Source organism: Brassica oleracea, chromosome C4 (genome assembly GCF_000695525.1).
Source record: "Brassica oleracea var. oleracea cultivar TO1000 chromosome C4, BOL, whole genome shotgun sequence".
Lineage (NCBI taxonomy): Eukaryota > Viridiplantae > Streptophyta > Magnoliopsida > Brassicales > Brassicaceae > Brassica > Brassica oleracea.
Genome location: NC_027751.1, coordinates 42109940 through 42129632, shown reverse-complemented (window position 1 = coordinate 42129632; position 19693 = coordinate 42109940). Strand labels below are relative to the sequence as shown.

General features: G+C 42.5%; 4 protein-coding genes and 1 pseudogene across 6 annotated transcripts; 3 read left to right on the top strand and 2 right to left on the bottom strand.

Annotated features, from left to right (window-relative positions):
• The first annotated feature begins 2571 nt into the window (after nt 1-2571).
• On the top strand, nt 2572-3447 carry LOC106338927 (annotated as a pseudogene).
• A 2102-nt stretch (nt 3448-5549) lies between these two features.
• LOC106339799 (aspartate aminotransferase, cytoplasmic isozyme 2) lies at nt 5550-8993 on the top strand. 3 transcript variants are annotated; one of them, XM_013778672.1, is made up of 12 exons: nt 5550-5683; nt 5787-5891; nt 6002-6063; nt 6370-6453; nt 6589-6688; nt 6894-7014; nt 7099-7262; nt 7493-7630; nt 7735-7856; nt 7980-8074; nt 8163-8283; nt 8758-8993. In XM_013778672.1, the coding sequence occupies exons 1-12, from the start codon at nt 5630-5632 to the stop codon at nt 8840-8842; spliced, it is 1251 nt and encodes a 416-aa protein (XP_013634126.1). In that variant the 5' UTR covers nt 5550-5629; the 3' UTR covers nt 8843-8993. The 3 variants fall into 3 exon arrangements, with proteins under 3 accessions (XP_013634126.1, XP_013634127.1, XP_013634128.1); XM_013778673.1 differs by having other exon boundaries at nt 5820-5891; nt 8758-8992; XM_013778674.1 differs by lacking the exon at nt 6370-6453.
• Nucleotides 8994-9611: 618 nt separating this feature from the next.
• Nucleotides 9612-9935, bottom strand: LOC106338926 (pentatricopeptide repeat-containing protein At1g63080, mitochondrial-like). Its single transcript, XM_013777790.1, has one exon. It carries the CDS (start codon nt 9933-9935, stop codon nt 9612-9614), a length of 324 nt encoding a protein of 107 aa, XP_013633244.1.
• Nucleotides 9936-11168: 1233 nt separating this feature from the next.
• LOC106338925 (uncharacterized protein At3g60930, chloroplastic-like) lies at nt 11169-13813 on the top strand. The gene is made up of 5 exons (XM_013777789.1): nt 11169-12135; nt 12203-12337; nt 12429-12818; nt 12890-13395; nt 13556-13813. Exons 1-5 carry the CDS (start codon nt 11169-11171, stop codon nt 13811-13813), a joined length of 2256 nt encoding a protein of 751 aa, XP_013633243.1.
• A 3724-nt stretch (nt 13814-17537) lies between these two features.
• On the bottom strand, nt 17538-18218 carry LOC106338923. Its single transcript, XM_013777788.1, has one exon. The coding sequence runs from the start codon at nt 18216-18218 to the stop codon at nt 17538-17540; it is 681 nt and encodes a 226-aa protein (XP_013633242.1).
• Between the last annotated feature and the right edge of the window lie 1475 nt (nt 18219-19693).

Here is a 19693-nt window from a genome sequence, read left to right as displayed (position 1 = left end):
TCTCAGTTCCAGAAGTGCCATTTGCCTTCTCGGATCATATCCAACACCCAGCTAAAGTGATTATTCAGTTTAGGGCGTATCAAGTGGTATCAGAGCCACTTTAGCTGGTTTGTTTTCATTTCATCTTTTCATCTTCTCATCTCTCCACAAATTTCTTTTATTATTTCTTGTTGGATCCGAGCTGTACCTTTACTCCCTTGTGATCGCCTTTAAAAAAAAACGATTAAAAAAAAGAAAAAGTAAACGTTTTTGGCTTGAATCACCTCTAAAGAGAAATCCAGGGGGAGTGGTAGAAGAGAAACTCTCCTGGCTGAAGAGAAACCCAGCCTTATGACAGTTAAGGCGGATCCACATAAAAATCTTTTCATCTTTCTTTCTCTCTTTATCCTTAAAAGTTGTTTTGGGTTTTAATTGCTGGATTTTGACTGCCTATCATCCTTTGAACCAGTGAAAAGAACTCTGAGTGATCACCTAAAAATCGTGAGCTAAACACTTTGAGAGTGTGAAGATTTTTATTTTCTAACTCGTTTGTTTAGTGTTTTCAGGATGCTTTGACTTCTAAAGAATGTAAATCAGGCTTCAAAACCACAACAAGATGTTTTCTACCCTTTTAAAACCGTGTCTCAAAAAGAGCAATTGATTTTTAGAGATAATAAACAGTTTGCTTCTAATGGATTTGATTTTGTTCAGAAACAAAGAAACCAGAGGAAGAGACAAAACAGGTTTGATGATGATGAGAAGAGGGTCAGAAATGGTGATCGTCCCTTCACCAAAGTCAAGAGAAGCAACCGAGATATGCTCGATCAGAACGAGCTTCAGACTTATGCTAGTTTGGAGAAGATGTTGCATTAGGCAATTTTTGCTATTCAACAACTCAAAAAGAAGGGAAATACCAACATTTCTTCTGCACCAAAACAGCAATATAATTTTTCTTCTCTTTCAAATTCCGATTTGAATACTAATGAGATCTCTTTTGATAAAAGCAAAGCTGTGAAACCCACAAGCAAAGCTCATTCTACCAGGTGCTTCAAATGCCATAGGATCGGTCATTATGCTACCAAGTGCCAAAACCAGAAACCGTTGGTGACTTTGGAGAATGAAAAAGTTGAAACCGAGTCAGAAAAGGAAGAATTTTCAGACCTATCGCCAATTTTAGATGACTATGCACATGAGCCAATGGCAGGTTTGAAATATTGTGAACATAAGAACTTATTTTCTTGTCAATCTGAATCAATTCTTGATGAGTCTTGTTTGCAATTAAACATTTTACAACCAGAGAATCCAAGTAGTTTTGAATTAATTTCTCAGTTTGAAAAGGATTCTGAAAACGTTTTGAACAAGGATGAATTTTCTGGTCCTTTGAATGCTCTTGATATTGGTGCATATGACTTTGGTCTTGGAAGCTTTGTGTCATTGTCTATACAGGAAGAGCCAGATAAAGAACAAAACAGTGGTCATCAAACAAACCAAGAAAGATCTTCTTCCATTCAAAAACCGGACCAAACTCAAGGTGAGCAATGTTCTGATTATGATTCCTTTGCTTATAACCCTTTTCCTTTTAATGTTGCAGATTTGAGGACCAATATTTTTGAAGAGAGAACGAATGATGCGCCCTTGAGTAGCGCACCGGGAAAAACAAACATGCATGGCTTGATCATGGAAAGTAGTAATGATATATGTTCATTGTTTGGCTCATATCTTCCAACCCACGAGGCCTATACGCATGAAATTACTTGGAGAATGTGCTAAACTCAATTACGGAGCTCCTCGAAGAAGAATCAGATCAAACGGAGTTCAGATGTGGGAGTTATGCAATTTTCAAATCAGGTGATCTCCAGTTCTGGCGAATTTAGGCCGTACAGATCGTCCAGGTCACGTCTTGATCCTTACCACCATGGACCAGAACGACCAGAATGAACCTGGACAGTAGTCGGAGGGTCTCCTTGACCAGTCCACCTCAAACTCAGCAACTTTGACTTATTTATTATTTTCTAGTTAAATTTCTCATTTCCTAGATGTGTGACTCCCAAAATAATTATGTCTTTCTTTGACCACATCTAGTATAAATAGGTAAACTCTTCTATGAATAAAATCAGTCTAAATTTGAGTTTATTTTGGTTTTCTTCTTTTCTCTGAGTGAGAGAGAGAGTTATTCAGCTAGTTCATTTGTGTGAACCGGCTTGTTGATTTGGTGGTCGTCAGCCAATTTATCTTTGTGTGTTGTTTGGTGGTTAGCCAACGCACTACATTGTTTCTTAGGTGGTTAGCCTTAGATCGTGGGTATATCAAGAGCCATTTCGCATCTCTTGACGATCCTTTTATTTCATCTCAGTTCCAGAAGTGCCATTTGCCTTCTCGGATCATATCCAACACCAGCTAAAGTGATCCTTCAGGTTAGGGCGTATCAGTACGGAAGAAGATGGTCGTAGGAATTCTGAGTATAACACACGGAGAAAGCGTGTGTGACGCATGGCTTGCAGGAAAGTAAATCAGAGACTCATTCCCGACTAAGGCCATGGTTCGTACATCAAAGCCATTGGGATTATTGCTTTGGTGAAAGGTTTGTTAAAGATGGCTTATAGACATCAACAGAGAGGTTTGTTAAAGATGGCTTATAGACATGAACAGAGACATATAATCGGGTTAAGATTTAACTTTTTGACCATCAGGTATGTTGATGGTGAAAGGGACACCTTACGAGAATGTAAATGACTTAGGTGATAAAGAGGATGATTCTGGACCGTTGATCTCTGAGAATGTGACTGGAGTCGTCCATGATCATTTGATAACGTTTGATCTAGACATGGGCATTGATGGACCGATGAATAATTCGTTCGTTAAGGTTCATCTAGAGAAGCAAAGAGTTCCAACTGGAAAATCACCAATAAAGAGTTACTTTGAAGGTCAAGAAATGTGTGGCCAAGACTGAGAAAGATGCCCAGATCAAATTGAGTCTCTATGACCCATATGAATTCCATATTGTGAACCCAAACCGTAAGTCTCGGTCAGGAAACCCGACCGGTTACAGAATCATACCGGGTGGGAATGCGGTGAGTTTGCTCGATCACGATGATCCTCCTCAGATTCGCGGTGCATTCAGCAATAATCAGGTACTTAATTTTAAGCTTTGTTTTTCTATATGAGATATTTAATTAGTTGACATTTCGTTTTAGGACTCAGTTTTTTCAATGCAATTGGTTTTATTGGTTTAGATATGGGTAACTCGGTATAACCGGTCAGAGCAATTTGCTGGAGGAGTTCTAGCGTACCAGAGCCATGGCGATGACACACTACAAGTTTGGTCAGATCGGTATGAAACCAACGGACCATACCAATTGAGTCATACTATCTATTCTAAGAGATTTTTGGTTTAGTAGCTCTCCAATATTACTTGTTTTGTGGTGTAACAGGGACCGCTCACTGGGATCAGGGTCGGCCCTGGGCTAAAGCCCACAAAGCTAGCGCTTTGGGCGCCACAGATAATAAGTATTTTAGGGGCGCCAAAATTTACAAAAGTGAGTTTAGTCTAGTGGTTCCACTTCTTGTGATTCTATTATAATGGTTAGGGGTTCGAAACTACGGTTACATGTTCCAACTTACTTTTATTTATGCGCATTAATTATAACAACTACTTAATTGTTTCTTTTGTTTTGTTAAAGAATGATTTATCTTCCCCACCTTTCTTTTCATTTATTTCTATTTTGCTACAATTGTTGTTTGAATAACAAATATTATAACAATTAATTAGAGCTATCAGTTGGTCATGTTCCACTGTATATTAGTTGTTTTTGCCAAAATAGCTTCATGGAAGTTTCAGGTACATTTTTTTTCAAATTTCTTACTTTCTTTTTAAAAAGAGTTTTTGTAGTTTTGTTAAAAACTTATAAAATTCAACAAATTAAAACTATCATAGGGTTTAAATATTTTGAAAATCTATGAAAAATAATAATTTGTGAAGTTGATGTTAGCGTATTTTATTATATGTTTTGCTCTATCAATAGATTATATATTTTGTTCTTTTGTTTCTTTGTATTTGTAGAAAATGCTATTATAGTAGTATTAGAAATCAATCAACCACGAGAACTTCAAATATGAAGGAAAACAACATATAAAATGAGCTGCAAATAGTTTTTTGATGTTTTGTACTTTTTAAAAAATCTTAAATTTAATAGTATATGAAATATGATATTATTTTGATTATAAATATGTTTAAAATAGAGTAAAATTTATTTATAGTTAAGGGGCAACATATTTTTAGTCCGCTTTAGGCGCCCGAGGAATCCGGACCGGCACGTACTGGGATTCCATCACATACCTTGCCAAGAAGATTATCCGGTTATGCCAACGGTAGCTGCTAGCTTTGAGCTTAAACCGGCTAATTTCTTTGAATCCAATCCCATCTTTGAGAAAGATATACCAGTCTGTAGACCGTTTGCTTCATCTTGGTTGGTTTTGTCTCGTATAGAATTTTGACTAGATCAAATGCCCGGTTTAGCCACACGCTGTTGAAATCTGTATACAGTTTTGTAATAAAACCAACACGTCCAATGAATAATGCTTAGAGAAAATCTATATTAGAGCCGTTGGTTTCGTTGTATTGAAATTAGATGAGCACTCACTTTCTAAGTGTAGAGTGTTGTAAAGATTTAAAGTAAAATTAATATGAACATGAGAACATCCATCATCCATGAAACCTCAACCTAGATTCTAGACAAGTAAGAGAAAAAACTCACTACAAACAGAGAGCTGGAAGCGACCGACAAAGAAAACAATTAAAAAGCATACGTTAAAGTTGAGAGTTTCTAGAAACCGTAGATTTAAGAATAGAAGCGGTAATAAATTAAGCGTTACTCAACAATTATAAGTAATTTTTTAATTAAAAATAAACATCAATAAACAATTTAGAACTACAATGCAAAAGTGGCAGATAAAACGTTTCTAACCATTTGTTGTAATTTGTATCGCTGATCAGAGTTTTTAAAAAGCAGTTTTTCTTCAACATGCAAACTAATTACTTGTTTATTAGTATTATTTTTTGGTTGCACGTTAAAGTTGTGAATGGAGATATTAATGCAAATGGCCCCACTTTATAACAAAAACATATGTTAATATCTCTATTCAGAACTAATCATATGTTAATAGTTCCGGAGAGAGCGATTTATTAAACAATTATGCAGACTACGGAAAAAAAAATTACAAGGGATCTTCAACATGGTGCAAGTAAATCTGGCCAGGTGTGAATTTTCATAAGACGGCTCAGGTGATGCAGTTAAGCGTACGTCTTCGTAAGACATGTAGTATTGTCGGTTATCGAATCGTCTATATAACCTTTCTCATATCATAATTGTAATATCATAATAAATCAGCGTTACGAAAAAAAAACTAATCATATATGTATATATATATATATATATAGATATCAGGACAAAATAATCAGCACTTATAAAGGAACAATTTATATAGTAAATGATTTAAAATTTTAATTTAAATTGGATTTTAGCCATTATAAAAAGTACAGTTTTATAGAAAATTGGATTCTCTTGGTTGGTGAGCCTAATCATGCTTAAATAATTGAGGACTCTACAACCTTTTCTTCCAAATTCACTATCGATTGATTAGTCATTTTGTGATGAGTTCCATCTTGTCAAACGTCCTTCCTGCTCCGGAAGATCCTTTTCTCAGTGTATGTACATATATTTCAGTTTAAGGATCTACATCCATCTTACTTTTTTATTATTGGATCCATTCTGCCATTTTATGAAAGAGTAGATCATTTCTTATTGCAGGCTTTTAATCTTCTTTGTATGGTCACAAAACAGGTTATTTTTGCCTGTAGGGATGATCCTTGTCCAGTTAAGTTGAATTTGAGTGCGGGTGCCTATCGAACCGAGGTAACTTTGGTTCCTTTTTTGTCTAAGTTTTATGGATCTTCACAGTCTCTATGTTAGAGTTATTGTATTAGTCCTCACTGGGGTTATTATATTTATTTTATTGTCTAAAGGAGGGAAAGCCTCTTGTTCTTGAGGTGGTGAGAAAAGCAGAGCAACAGTTAGCAAATGACCTGTAAGTTAGATACTCATTAGTAATATAGAAAGACTTGGATTGTTTCAGGGAAAAAAAAATTGACGTTTTAAAGATATTTAATTTTACATTTTTCATAAAGTAATTTTTGTGTGTGTTTTCTGTACAATTAACATTTCAGTTAAAATGTTATGACTGTGGGTTCATTTGTGAACACATTTGTAAACAAACAATCAAAGCCTATAAAGTTAAAATTTCCCCTATAACTTTCAGATAGTAACTGATTAGCCATTTTCAAAAAAAAAAAAAAAAGTTTATGATTTTGTTTTGGTTTGTTTTTGCCTCAAGATCTTGTGACAAGGGTTATCTCTCAATTGATGGACTTGCTGATTTTAACAAATTGAGCGCCAAGCTGATCTTAGGTGATGATAGGTAATATATTAGATACTATTATTTCCCTCAAGTGATTAAATGTTTAATCCGAGGTTTGATTGTTTTTTTCAACTTCTCTAAATCCTTTAGGTTATTTTCATTTTGCTATAAAGATTCTTTTCATTTTTTGGGCAGTCATGCAGTGGATGAGAATAGAGTTGTTACTATCCAGTGTTTGTCTGGTACTGGTTCTTTGAGAGTCGGAGCTGAGTTTCTAGCAAAACACCACCAACAAGTAAATGTTCCTCACTAGCTTATTTAGTTTTGTTAATGGCCATAAGAATTTGGTAAACGAACATTTCAGAAGGAAATGTAAAAACCTTAACAAAATTTGCGACAATTTTTATTCTTGAAAAAATTTCTATGTGAATTGTAACATATTTTATCAGGAATTCTTGTAATATTTTCATCATCATAATTGCGTTTATCATTGCTTTCAGCGAGTCGTTTTCGTTCCAAATCCAACTTGGGGGAACCATCCCTTTATTTTCACATTGGCGGGTTTAAGTGTAGAGTATTTCCGTTACTATGATCCGCAAACCCGAGGACTCGACTTCGAAGGTTGATTTTGTTGACGTCCATACAGATTAGGTTTATTGTTCTTACCAATCATAACTTTAAGTAAATACTTTGTTTTAAAAATAGGCATGCTCGAGGATCTTGGTGCTGCACCGCCTGGAGCTATTGTGGTATTGCAATCTTGTGCGCATAACCCCACAGGAATTGACCCAACACTGGAACAATGGGAAAAGATTCGACAAATTGTGAGGTCTAAAGGTTTATTACCCTTCTTTGATAATGCATATCAGGTAAGATGTACAACCTTTGCTTTGTGGTGTGTTATACAAACAAATGAAACACTCTGTTGTAATGTATAACTTTCGTTAAGTATTATCACGATTGTCAGTTCATAAAAACGAACACATGCTCACACAGATATGACATATTCATACAAAAATATTTGGGTTCATCCGGTAATATTAGAGATTAGTTTCAATAATGAAAAGCAACATGCCTCTTTTTTAATCTTAATTGTCAGGGTTTTGCTAGTGGGAACCTTGACTCAGATGCACAATCGGTGCGTATGTTTGTTGCTGATGGAGGTGAATGTTTGATAGCTCAAAGTTTTGCCAAAAACATGGGTCTTTATGGTGAGCGTATTGGTGCTCTTACCATTGTAAGCAACAAAACTTCTCACTTTCACATGCAAACGTAGATCTTGTCTATATAATTAAATTATTCAGAAACTGTAAATATAATCTTTGTGGGTCTAATGTGAAGGTATGCACCTCACAAGATGTGGCTAGGAAAATTCACAGTCAAGTGTTACTTGTTGTTAGACCTATGTATCTTAGCCCACCAATTCATGGAGCATCCATTGTTACCACAATTCTTAAAAACAGGTAGTTGTTATACCTATATATATGCAGGACTAATGAGAATTCTTCTTGTCCTGTGAAATGCTTATTAAATATTAATGATTTTTAATTATGTTCAAAATTCCGTGTGTGCATACACATTGGCAGTGATATGTACAAGGACTGGACTATCGAGCTGAAAGGCATGGCTGACCGCATCATAAGCATGCGCCAACAGTTATATGAAGCTATACAAGCTAGAGGTTTGGTTTAATGTTTTTTGTTTTCCTCATAATTTTCGTTAATTTAAATCATTCATAAGTTCTAATTTGTACCATTTTGTTTCTGCAGGTACACCCGGTGATTGGAGTCACATTATCAAACAGATTGGGATGTTTTCTTTTACAGGACTGAATGAGAAGCAAGTTCGTTGGATGGCCAAAGAATATCACATTTATATTACTTATGATGGGTAAGTGATATGATTCTTCTCTTCAAATGTTTATATCACAGATAATTATTAGATCAAGAGAAAAAAAAATCAAGTAAATTCAAATTTATAAAATATTTCACATTTTTATTAGATAAAAACATAGTTTTTCCAAGTACAGACGCAAGCTAACAATTTGTATTTGAAGAACTATAAACTTGTTATAAACATAACAGACTTAACAGCAAAAGAAAACAAACAATTGAGACCATATTATGCTTATTAGTACATACACAAGTGTCATTTATTTTTCTTAACTACATGAGGTAAGATAGTTGTTTAGAAAAATAGAACAAGTGAATAATAACATTCAACTTACTCCTCTGCAACTTAGTAGACAAGAGTTTCGCTCATTTGTTTGTAACTTCCAATGAATGTAATCTTATTTTCCATTTACTGACATTATTAAGTGCCTGAAAAATGAGTATTATATTAAATAAGGATTGTGTATTGCAGGAGGATAAGCATTGCAAGTCTAAGTTCAAAGACAGTGCCTCAACTCGCTGATGCTATACATGCTGCAGTTACCCGCCTTGCCTAATCCAATGATTCTGTTCTTTTGTTGTTTCATAAATAAATTGGTTAAAAACAGAGTTCCTGGTTAACATTTCATTAGCGAAAACAAAGAAGCGTACTATATTTTATTTTATTTTATTTTCCCGGGTGGACTGTTAAACCGAATAAAATGAGGATTGTGACCTTTAGACAAAGAACGTATACCACTGACTGGTTACCCAAACATACCAGAGACCGGACCAAGCAAGCAACCAAGTTCCAATGGGTTAGGCATAATCTCCAGCTTCTTCAGGACAAGATATTAGACTGAACCTCAAAAACGTAATGTCTTGAATCTAAGATACGCTACCACTGTATCATTATTCAAACATACCACAAACATGGCAGAGCAAGCAACCAAGTTCTAATAAATTTATCCAATCGAGCCATAGAACTATAAATCTGACTAAAACAATCACTGAAAATAAAACTTGCCAAAAGAAGTCTGGCTAAGAACCAAAATTAAAGTAAAACAATAATCATACGACCAAACCAAGTCTGAGATCTTCTCGGAGAGTTCATCACAAATACTTTAAATACAAAGACAACGTTCCACCAATACACAAAATGTAACATCAGAATTTAAATAATTTGATTTACCTCACAGATACTTTAAAGGGAAGAGAATTGCTCTACCACTCCTCTTCTCTCCTGGATAAACTAGTTTTAAGATGCTTTCTTTCGTTGCTCGACAATTCTACCAAGGATAAAATGTTTAAAAAAGCATGTCGAGAAAGCTTTTCTCAAATCTCCCATCATGCAACATAGTAGGTGACCAAACCAGAGGTTGAAGCATCTCCAGCAAACCCGCGGCTCCTCATTTCCTTGATGAATTCAGCTGATGCAGCTTTGTCACCATCTTCAAGATGTGCCCTTATTAGCGCATTATACGTAAGATCATCTGGGAGAGGTCCGTCTTGTTTCATTTTGCTGAACAAGGCGCATGCTTCATGCTTTAACCTGTTATTACACAAGCCAGAGATCATTGTATTGTATGCTACAACGTCAGGTTTCACTCCTTTGAGGCTGAGTCTACAAAACAAATCATGCGCGTCTTCAATCACACCAGCCTTGCACATGCCGCGAATGATGATATTATAGGTATAAATATCAAGATCCATTCCACTCTTTTGCATATTCTCCAAGATCACCAATGCTTTCTCTAGCTTCCTGTTTGTACGGGATTCAGTCGACTAGGTTGAAAGAACTCGAAAATGGGATGACTAAATACGTTTTATTAGATCTGATCAAAAGGAGGTACAAGAGTGACAGGAGATCAAGGAAACAAGTCGGAGCTCGCAGAGCAAACCGGAAAAGGTACAGAACGATTAGGAGTAAAGAGAGACTAAAACCCTAAATCTAACCGCTCAGTGTGTGTGTAAAAGTGTCGATCCCTATCTTGTTGTTGCCTCCTCTCCCTTTATAGACTTTCCGTCCTTGTGTGCCCTAAATCCGGTCCCCTTTTGGGCCTTAACTTCAGAAGGCCGAATATACGGACCTTGGTGGAGTTCCTCCGAGCCGGATGATTTTGGTCGGCTCGGTCGTCGGCTAAAAGCACTCTAGGACCGAGCTGACAACCTTACTCGCCGAGCCGAGTAAGTTTACAGCTTGTTGGGCTAGACCTTGTTATTCGATAGGCTTTGTGGAGGGATGTAATCCATCTCCTACAATAAGTCCCCCCAGTTCACTTGTGAGCAGTGTAACGGTCTCAGTGAATTTGTGGGTCAGGTTCGTTCGGATGACAGGTTCTAGCGTGAGGGGCACTTCACTGTTAGTCCGTCTTCCTCTTGTCTCTCTGGCCATTGTTGGACGCATTTAGTCGCTCGAGTAAAGTTCATCATGACTCGCCTACCCCATTCTTGTTGTCTTCGTGATGGGAGGCAAGCTTTAGTCGGGCGGCAGGTTACTCGCGAACCGTGAAATGGTTGAACCGGTTTCGCTATTTAGCCGGATATCGGTTTGGGCAAGAACCAGTTTAGGTCAAAATCAGAGATTGATTTTGGTTTGACTGTTCAACCGGAAACCGGTTTAAGCGAGAAATCGAACCGTCGCGAGTAGGTTTCTGGATATGTAGGCGGTCCTTGAGGCCCATTTAGGCTCTTCTAGACCTAATGATTGCGTTTGGGAAGTGTGCCTTCGTCTTTGCTATAAATAGGTCCTTCCCTTTCGCTTTCGTCATTCTTCTCTGCAGACTCATGTATTCCGCTTTCTCTCCCTTCTCTCTACTTTTATTTTCTCTCTCTAGATACGTCATTTGGCGAGTTAGCTTGTCCGCTTGGTTTGTCGGTTTAGTCGTCCCCAGACCGTGAATCATGCCTTCGAAGAGTCGCTTGTCACGCGAGGGGAAGGGGAAGGACGTTGTTACCTCTCCGAGTCCGGCGAGTGGTAGTCCGCTGGATGAGTTCGATTTGATACATCGAGACGCTCTGCGGGATACAGAAAATATGAGTTTATCTCAGCGCCTTTTAGTCGCCGATTCCCACAGGAAAACGCGCAAGGAAGCCGCTGGTCGCATGGAAGCCAGTGGTGACAGTGGCACGAGCGGTAGTAGGAACAGCGGGAAGGACCAAAGTGATGCCTCGATAGGTTCTGAGCGGAGTGGTTCTGAAGCATCGAGTCGAGCTCCAAGACCTTCGAGACGAGTTCATCGGAGGGTTCGCTTCGACCAGATAGATTGCTGTCCCACGATCTATCATCCCGGCGGGATCTTTGAGGAACTTTCCCAGCTTCCGCCTGACTTGCAGCGTGACCCGCGGGCTCAGTTGTGGGGGAACGTGTTCTGTTCTTGCTCCTCTCACAAGACTGTGAAGGATTTGCTAAGGGAGAATGGTGGCGCCTGTGTTACATACATCATCCCGTCTACCGAGCAACGGCCTTGGTCGCCTCCAGTTGGATATCAATGTGTGTACGAGTCCTACTTTGGAGATCATACGAAGCTTTGGTTTCCAATCCCGCGGTTGGTGACGTCGTACACGTTTCATTGGGACATCGCCATCTCTCATCTGTTGAACGGGTCGTTGCGTATAACCGTTATGTTGATGGTTATGGCGGCGGAGATAGATATCTCGATGAGTGTGAGAGTGTTCGAGGAGTTGACTTTCACGAAGGCTGAGTCGAACGGGATTTTCTCGGTGAAGATGCGTGCGAACTACAACGTCTTGACCGGTCATCCGAACAAGACGCAAGATTGGCAACGTTCGTATTTTTATATCAAGTCAGACGAGCATGCTTTCGAAGAACCCCCGGACGACTACCGCATTCTATGGAATAAAGAACTTGGTAGAGATTATCCGTTGGATTTGCTTTCTCTTCGTTGATTCTGACTTTGCCTACTTTGTTTTTGCAGTTCGCCATCCGAATACGATCGCATATCCGGAGAAATTCTTTGAAAGCGCGCAGGCGATCGGAACGCATAGCCACCTCCGTTGGCCAGACCTTAGTCGAGAGTGGATACGTCGTCAACAAGCCAGAATTGCCAGAGGTAAGTTTGTCGCGGGGAGTTTCCTTTGGATCAGTTGCAAAGACTTGTTGATGTTCGTATCGAGTTTACGTTTTGGTCTTCCTTTCTGTAGTTGATTGGGAATCGAGGCTTCCTTGTGTTCTCAGACCCCGTAAGTCGCGCCTGTCCCTTTTTACTCGGAAACAACAGAAGCTCCTAGACGAAGCTAGAGAAATGGATGGAGTTCCGGACCTGAGCGCTTTATTGAAGGGGAAGCTGCAATTGCTTTCGAAGAAGTCAACTCCTGCTAATGTGCCAGAATCGACCAGTTCCGAAGGCTGTGGAGCTTCCGAAGGTGGTGGAGCTTCCAAGGAGAGAGCATCCAGTTTAGTCGACGAGGGCTTTGGGGCAGAGCCTTCTGCTTCGAGTCCCAGAAAGAAGAAGAAGAGCAAGAAAGCAAAGAGGAAAGCAACTGATGAGGCTCCTCTCAAAAAGACCGCTTCTCTCGATGAAGCTTCTGAGGGTTTGGAGGCGAGAAAGAAAAAGGGAGGAAGGAAGAGCCTCGCGAAGGGGCTACTTCCTCTATCGATCAAGACGAGGCGCCAGCAGGAGGACGAGAAGGCGCTGCAGAGGATCTTGTCGAGACAGACCCGGCCGAGGCGGTGCCTGAGGATCGTCCAAAAAAGAAAACAAAGAAGAAGTTTGTTGACGCGGAGCCACGTCCTTATGCTGTTGAGGCGACTCTCGTCGATGTCGCCATGAGAGGTAGAGTTTCTCCCGAAACCCCTTCGGAGAAGAAGAGAAAGGTCTCAACGCGAGGGAGTGGTTCTGGGAGTGAGCCTGCTGCAAGCGAGAAGTCTGCTCCTGATTCGTCTGCGAGAAAAGGCTCTCGTTCTGAAGGTTCCCTCGCGAAGAGAGGGAGAATCGAGTTCCCCGAACGCGTCCAGTTTTCTTATGACGTGAAAACCCCTTTAATCTTTAATCCCCTTCAGTGCGCAGAACTGACGCGTCAGATTCGCGCTGGGACGAAGGAGCTGCCGCAGATAGAAGACCTTTACTTTAAGGACGAGTATATTGATGTTGCCTTCGCGAGAAAGCGGGTAATGTGCTATTCTCTTATCCTTCTGTCGAATACGTAGCTTGAGTCACTCTGATTAGTTCTATCTCGTTGTTCTGCAGAGTGACGGGAGCGTGAACTTTCTCGTCGAGAAGTACGACAGCACTCTAAAGCAGACGATGGTTCAATTGGGAGCCTCGTAGAAGCTTTCTCAGGCGAGGTTGAAGGCGATTGAGAGGGTCAGGACTGAGCACAAGAAAGCCAATGAAAACGCTGCTAAAGAGAAAGAAGTTCTTCGAGTAAAATTCGAGGAGCTTGAAGGCAAGCTTAAGTCTGATAGGGCCTCAAAGAAAGAGCTTACCCGAGAGAAGAGTCGCTTGGAGCAACCTACTGCGGCACTCGAGAAGGAGAAGGCCGAGCTCCTCGCAGAGAGGGATGCTGCGGTGGAGAAATTAATCTAGGAGAGGCAACGCATGAACGATTCGCGGAGCTTGGAAGTCGCTCGCGAGAGGGAAAGGGTCCAGGCTGCTTTGACCGACAAGGCAAATCGTTGCTTTGGTCGTGTGCGCGACTACCTTACTCGCCTAGACGCCTTTGGAAAGGCAAAGAATTTATACGGGCAAGCTTCGGGAACGAGGAAATGCCTTGAGATGATAAAGGGCGGTGGGACAGAGATCCCGCAAGAGATGTTAGATGTCTTCGTCGAACAGGAGAAGCTTCATGAGGCTGAGGCTACCAATCTTCATGTGAATCCGCAGTCAGACAGCGATCTTACTCTCTCTCTCTCCGCTACCTCTTCCTTCTCGCTTTGTTGAGGAAAGGTTTCGGGCATCGTTTGATCTGTATGGATCGCGTTTCGGTTGAGATAATTTCTAAAGACGCTATTCAATTCCGAAAGACGAGAGACCGAATTTAAGAGGAAAAGGTTCTTTTATCCATTTTTCAAATGACAATCAAGTTTTGGGTAGCTAATCCTTTACTCGTCAGTATAAAAAAATGGTATAGATTTCGCTCTTTTTGGTTGGTCAATGCATTTGAAGCATAGGTGACTGACGACCGTTGGGTCCTTCAGCCAGATGTCTGATCAGGACATAGCTGAGTAGTGGGATGTGAGTGTCCGCGCGCGTACCGCCTGTTGGCGGTACGGGAATCACTTGATGCGATGACCGTCTTACGACAAGCGGGGTTCATCGATCACTCGTTAGTCGATTGAGACTGAAACAAAGTTTGGACTTTGGTGTTGTTGCAGCTGGACTGGTTAAGGCTGTCTACGTTCCTCAGTTGAGGATCAAGCAATTTGTAGTTCGTTTTACCCGAGTAAAAGTGGCTGTTTGGAGCGCATTTACTCGGTTGAGTGGAAGTGACCGCGGAGGTGCATCTACTCGGTTTTTTTTTTTTTTTTTTTTTTTTGAGATTCGACCTCTCTACGAGTAGGAATGTCGCAAGTGGATTGAGTTCCATGCTCGAGGCACTTCTTCTCCGCGCAATGTTTCAAGCCGGTAGACGCCTGGTTTGACGACTTTGACGATTTTGTAGGGTCCTTCCCACCTTGCCCCGAGTTTGCCGGTGTTGAGTTCCTCAGTGTTCTCGAACACTTTGCGCATGACGAGGTCACCGAGTTCGAGGGGTCTGGTCCGGAACTCTTTGTTGTAGTAGCTCTCTATTTGATGCTGATAGTTTTGGATCCGGAGCAGAGCTTGGTCCCTTCGCTCTTCGATCTCGTCGAGGGCGTCGAGCAGCATCTCCTTGTTGATTTCTATGTACTGGGGCATCTTCGAACGTCAGAGCCTTTTAACGTTGACCTCTGCGGGGGCCATAGCCTCGACACCGTATGCAAGGGAGAAAGGTGTTGATTTTGTCGAACCTCTTGGTGTTGTGCGGTGACTCCACATTACTCCGTCGAGTTCATCGGCCCAATGTCCTTTTTTCAGATCTAGACGTTTCTTGATGCCGTCAATGATAAGCTTGTTGGAGGATTCCGCTTGGCCATTTCCTTGCGGGTAGCGAGGGGTGGAAGGGCTTAATCGGATGTCCCATTTGCTGCAGAATTCTTTGAAGTTGCCTGACATGAACTGCGATCTGTTATCAGTAACAATTTCATAAGGTAGACCGTGGTGGCAGATAATGTTCTTCCATACGAAGCCGCAGACTTTTTTGTCCGTGACTTAAGCAAAGGCTTCAGCCTCGATCCACTTCGTGAAGTAGTCAGTGAGGACTGGAACAAAACGTCGTTGTCGGGAACTGGGAAGCGGTCCAATGATGTCCATTGCCCATCGCATGAATGGATATGGTGTTGTTGTCGTGCGTAACATTTCAGTCGGGCAGTGGATACCTGGTGCGTGGCGTTGGCATTTGTCGCAACGTCTAGCGTAGGACTCGCAGTCTGCGTTCATCGTCGGCCAGAAGAAGCCTAGGCCTCTTACTTTGATTGCCAAGGCTCGTCCGCTTGAATGGTTGCCTCCGGCGCCCTCGTGTGTTTCGGCCATAACTCTTACAGTTTCGTCGCCTTGAATGCACTTGAGGAGTACTTTACTCGCGGTCCATCGATGGAGTTCATCATCTAAGACGACGTAATGGGCACTGCGTGTTTTTAGTCGACGTGCAGCCCATTTCTCAGCTGGGAGTTCTCCCCTGCTAAGATAGTCGATGAACTTCATCCTCCAGTCGGGGTCGAACCCTTCGATGTCTGGCGTGGTGGTCTCGTGACTACTCCCACGGTCGGTGATCGGGGCCATGGTGACCGTTTGGTCGGTCGAGGTGTCAATACTTGGCTTCTCAATTCGGTGTATTGGGATGGTTCGTTTAACCTGATCTCGAAGCTTGCTGCCAAGGGCTGCAAGGGCGTCGGCGCAGATGTTCTCTCCTCTGAGGACTTTGATGAGTTCGAAGAATTCAAACTCTGCTGCTAACCCTTGGACTATCTTGAGGTAAGCATCCATTCGGTCGTTGCGGGCGTCGTAGTCGCCACTGAACTGACTGGCGACCAGCTGTGAGTCGCAGTAGGCGCTTAGACGTTTGGCCTTGACACCTTTGGCTAAGCGGAGTCCGGCGATCAAAGATTCATATTCTGCCTCGTTGTTCGACGCTGGGAAGCCGAAGCTAAAAGACTGTCTGATCTATTCTCCGGTCGGGGACTGTAACTGGACCCCGGCCCTTGCGCCCTTGTTGGTTGAAGATCCATCAACATGAAGGGTTCAGTTTGGGTTCGGGAGTGCGAGGTCTTGCTCCAATTCCAGAGCCAGCTCAACTAAGAAATCCACAAGGACCTGGGACTTTGCTGCCGTTCGGTTCTTGTAAGTGATATCAAGCTCACCGAGTTCGATAGCACACTTCGTTAGTCTTCCGGACCTGTTGGTGTTCTGGAGTATTGTTCGGAGGGGCTGGTCGGTCAGTACCTCCACCGAATGTGACTGAAAATACGGGCGGAGCATTCTTGCCGCTTCCACTACGGCCAGCACCATCTTCTCCAGAGTTGGGTATCACGTTACTGGGCCTGTCATACGCCTGCTTGTGTAGAAGATTGATTTTTGCTCGCCGCGGTCTTCCATTATTAGAACACTGCTGACTGCTGCAGGGGATACCGCGACGTAAAGAGATAGAACGTCCCCGACATCCGGCTTGACGAGTACAGGCGGTGTAGTCAGATAATGTTTGAGTTGAGGAAATGCTTCTTCGCACTTCTCGTCCCAGATAAACTTTTTATTCCCGTGTAAGAGATCGTAGAATGGTAAACACTTGTCGGTAGATCGAGAGATGAACCGATTAAGTGCAGCAATCTGACCCATGAGCCGTTGGACTTCTCTACTATTTTTTGGACTTGGGAGGTTCAGGACCGCTGAGATCTGCTTCGGGTTGGCTTTGATTCCTCGTTGTGTTACGATGTAACCGAGGAATTCACCTGAGGAAATTCCGAAGGTGCACTTCGCCGGATTTAATTTCATGCCGTACTTGTTGAGAGTTTCGAAGCATTCTCGTAGATGGCAGAGGTGATCGGCGGCGTGTAGCGTCATCAATGTATACTTCCATGGTGTCGCCCAGCTTATCTGCGAACATTTTGTTCACGAGTCGTTGGTAAGTTGCCCATGCGTTCTTTAAGCCGAACGGCATGACCTTATAGCAGTAGGTTCCCCTATCTGTGATAAAGGTCGTTTTCTCACGATCATCGGGGTGCATCTTGATCTGATTTTATCCGGAGAAAGCATCCATGAACGTGAGCATCTCATTTCCGGTGGTGGATTCGACTAGACCGTCAATATTGGGAAGAGGGTAGCTTTCCTTTGGGCAGGCTTTATTTAGGTTGGTGAAGTCGACGCAGACGCGCCACTTCCCATTCTTCTTCTTGACCACCAATGGGTTTGCTAACCACTCAGGGTAACGTACCACAGCGATTGAGCCGGCACCGAGTAGCCATTCCACCTCTTCGTTCACAGCTTTAGACCTGTCAGGACCAAGCTTTCGTCTCTTTTGTCGAATGGGCTTGAAGGTTGGGTCGACATTAAGCTCGTGCGTTGTTATCGCTGTATCAATTCCTTTCATGTCCGCCATGGACCATGCCAACGTAGATACATTCTCCTTGAGGAAGTCGAGGATCGACCGCTGCATGTCCTCAGATAGATATGAACTGATTCGTGCCGTTTGGTTCGGGTATGTGTCGTCGATGGGCAACTCAAGAACTTCGTCTTTCTGGGGGAAAACTTTGGAGATCGGGGGAGAGACAGAGTTGACAGGTAGAGAAGAATGTTGGAGCTTAACAGTGGAGATCAATAGGTCTCGAGCGGCCTTCTGATCTCCTCGCAACGTTTTAATTGCGCCGTCCGTACCGGGAAACTTGATGCATTGGTGGTAAGTGGACGGGATTGCTTGCATCGATTGTATCCACAGGGTTCCAAGTATCGCATGATATGGTGCCTTCGTGCTTACAACAGCGAACTTGACTGTTCAAGTAACACCGCATGCGCGTACTGGAAGACGGATCGTCCCCTGTATTGTTTCGAAAGATCCATTGAAGCCAGTTAATGTTCTAGATGATGCCTTAATGTCGTCGAGGTCCACTCCCATCTTTTGCAGCGTTCCTCGGAAGATGAGATCAACGGAGCTTCCCGTATCGATAAGTACTTTCGTGACGTCATACTCTCCAATTCTGAGAATGACAAGAAGAGGATCGTTGTGGGGGACGTGAATCCCGGCGGTGTCATCAGGCGAGAAGGTTATCGGAGGATGATTTGGTGGTCTAGTGGGCCACCTTTGTGAAGTCGCAACCTGCCGGCGGTAATTCTTGACGGAGCGAACAGAATTTCCACAGGGAGGAGAACCGCCCATAATGACGTTTAGTCGCTGTTTTGTTTTTACTCGCTTGGAGTTTAAAAGGGCGCGTAGGTCAGCTGATTCGTTGTCGTCGTTTTGCGACAGCGTAGGGTTGGCTGGCGTCTTAGTTTGTTCCAACCATCTACGGAGATCTGTGGGCTTCGAGCTGTTGAGGAAAACGCGAAGATCGCACATGCTGGCGTTGAGTTTGTCTCGAAGATCGCCGCTGAGACGTGTCGGATGCCCTTTGGGATCAGGAACACCGGTCGAGGTACGCTGGAACTTCCTTGCGTTCAGCGTTAGCCAGAGATCAGTATTTTCGGAGCTGTTGTCGTCCTTGGACTCAAGCTTTCGTTTGAGAACATCTCTCAGATCTCCGGGTATAGGCGCGTCGTCGTTCTTGTTGTCTGACGATAAGGTTTGTTGAGAAAGTATAACCTCTATGCGCTTGCGGTTAGCCGGCTGTTCTTCGTCAGCAGAGGAGTCGTCTTCACCGTCGTCCTTTGGGGCCTTTTCTTCATTTCGCTGCTGCGTTTCGTTTTGTTGGTCTTTGCGCTGGGCTCTTCTTTCTTTATTCTTGCTCCAGCTTTTGCCGTTTTTGGGCTTAGCTTTTAAGGGCTCGAATTTGAAGTCGCCGCTGGCGAGAGACGAGAGATAGTGCGCATAGAGTGATTTACACTCCGTCGTATCATGCCCTTTGACGTCGTGATATTTGCAATGTTTGGAGAGATCGACGGTTCTGAAGGGCCTGCCGTCGGACCTGCAGCCACTGCGGGTTGAGTCGTGCAGACAGTATCAGTTGGTTCGCCAGATGAGTCGAGCTCTCTTACCCATTTGTTCCACCTTTCTCCTCGGACTACCATGGTCGAAATCGGTACGTTGTTCTCGTTGACGATGTACATGTAACCGTCTTTACGGCTGTTCTTGTCGCGAGGAGCATGCTGCCGCGGTTCTGCTCGCATGTCGGCATTTTTGGTCGCTGGCATTTTCGCCGCGTTCATCTTGCTGATGATCGCATTTGTATCTTCTTCCATTCG

Coding starts and splice junctions, on each gene's coding strand:
- LOC106339799 (XM_013778672.1), top strand. CDS start 5,630: ATGAGTTCCATCTTGTCAAACGTCCTTCCTGCTCCGGAAGATCCTTTT. Junction 6,064..6,369: donor CAACAGTTAGCAAATGACCT/GTAAGTTAGATA, acceptor TTTTGCCTCAAG/ATCTTGTGACAAGGGTTATC. Junction 8,284..8,757: donor ATTTATATTACTTATGATGG/GTAAGTGATATG, acceptor TGTGTATTGCAG/GAGGATAAGCATTGCAAGTC.
- LOC106338926 (XM_013777790.1), bottom strand. CDS start 9,935: ATGTGCAAGGCTGGTGTGATTGAAGACGCGCATGATTTGTTTTGTAGA.
- LOC106338925 (XM_013777789.1), top strand. CDS start 11,169: ATGCCTTCGAAGAGTCGCTTGTCACGCGAGGGGAAGGGGAAGGACGTT. Junction 12,338..12,428: donor ACAAGCCAGAATTGCCAGAG/GTAAGTTTGTCG, acceptor TCCTTTCTGTAG/TTGATTGGGAATCGAGGCTT. Junction 12,819..12,889: donor TCTCGATGAAGCTTCTGAGG/GTTTGGAGGCGA, acceptor CTATCGATCAAG/ACGAGGCGCCAGCAGGAGGA.
- LOC106338923 (XM_013777788.1), bottom strand. CDS start 18,218: ATGCAAGCAATCCCGTCCACTTACCACCAATGCATCAAGTTTCCCGGT.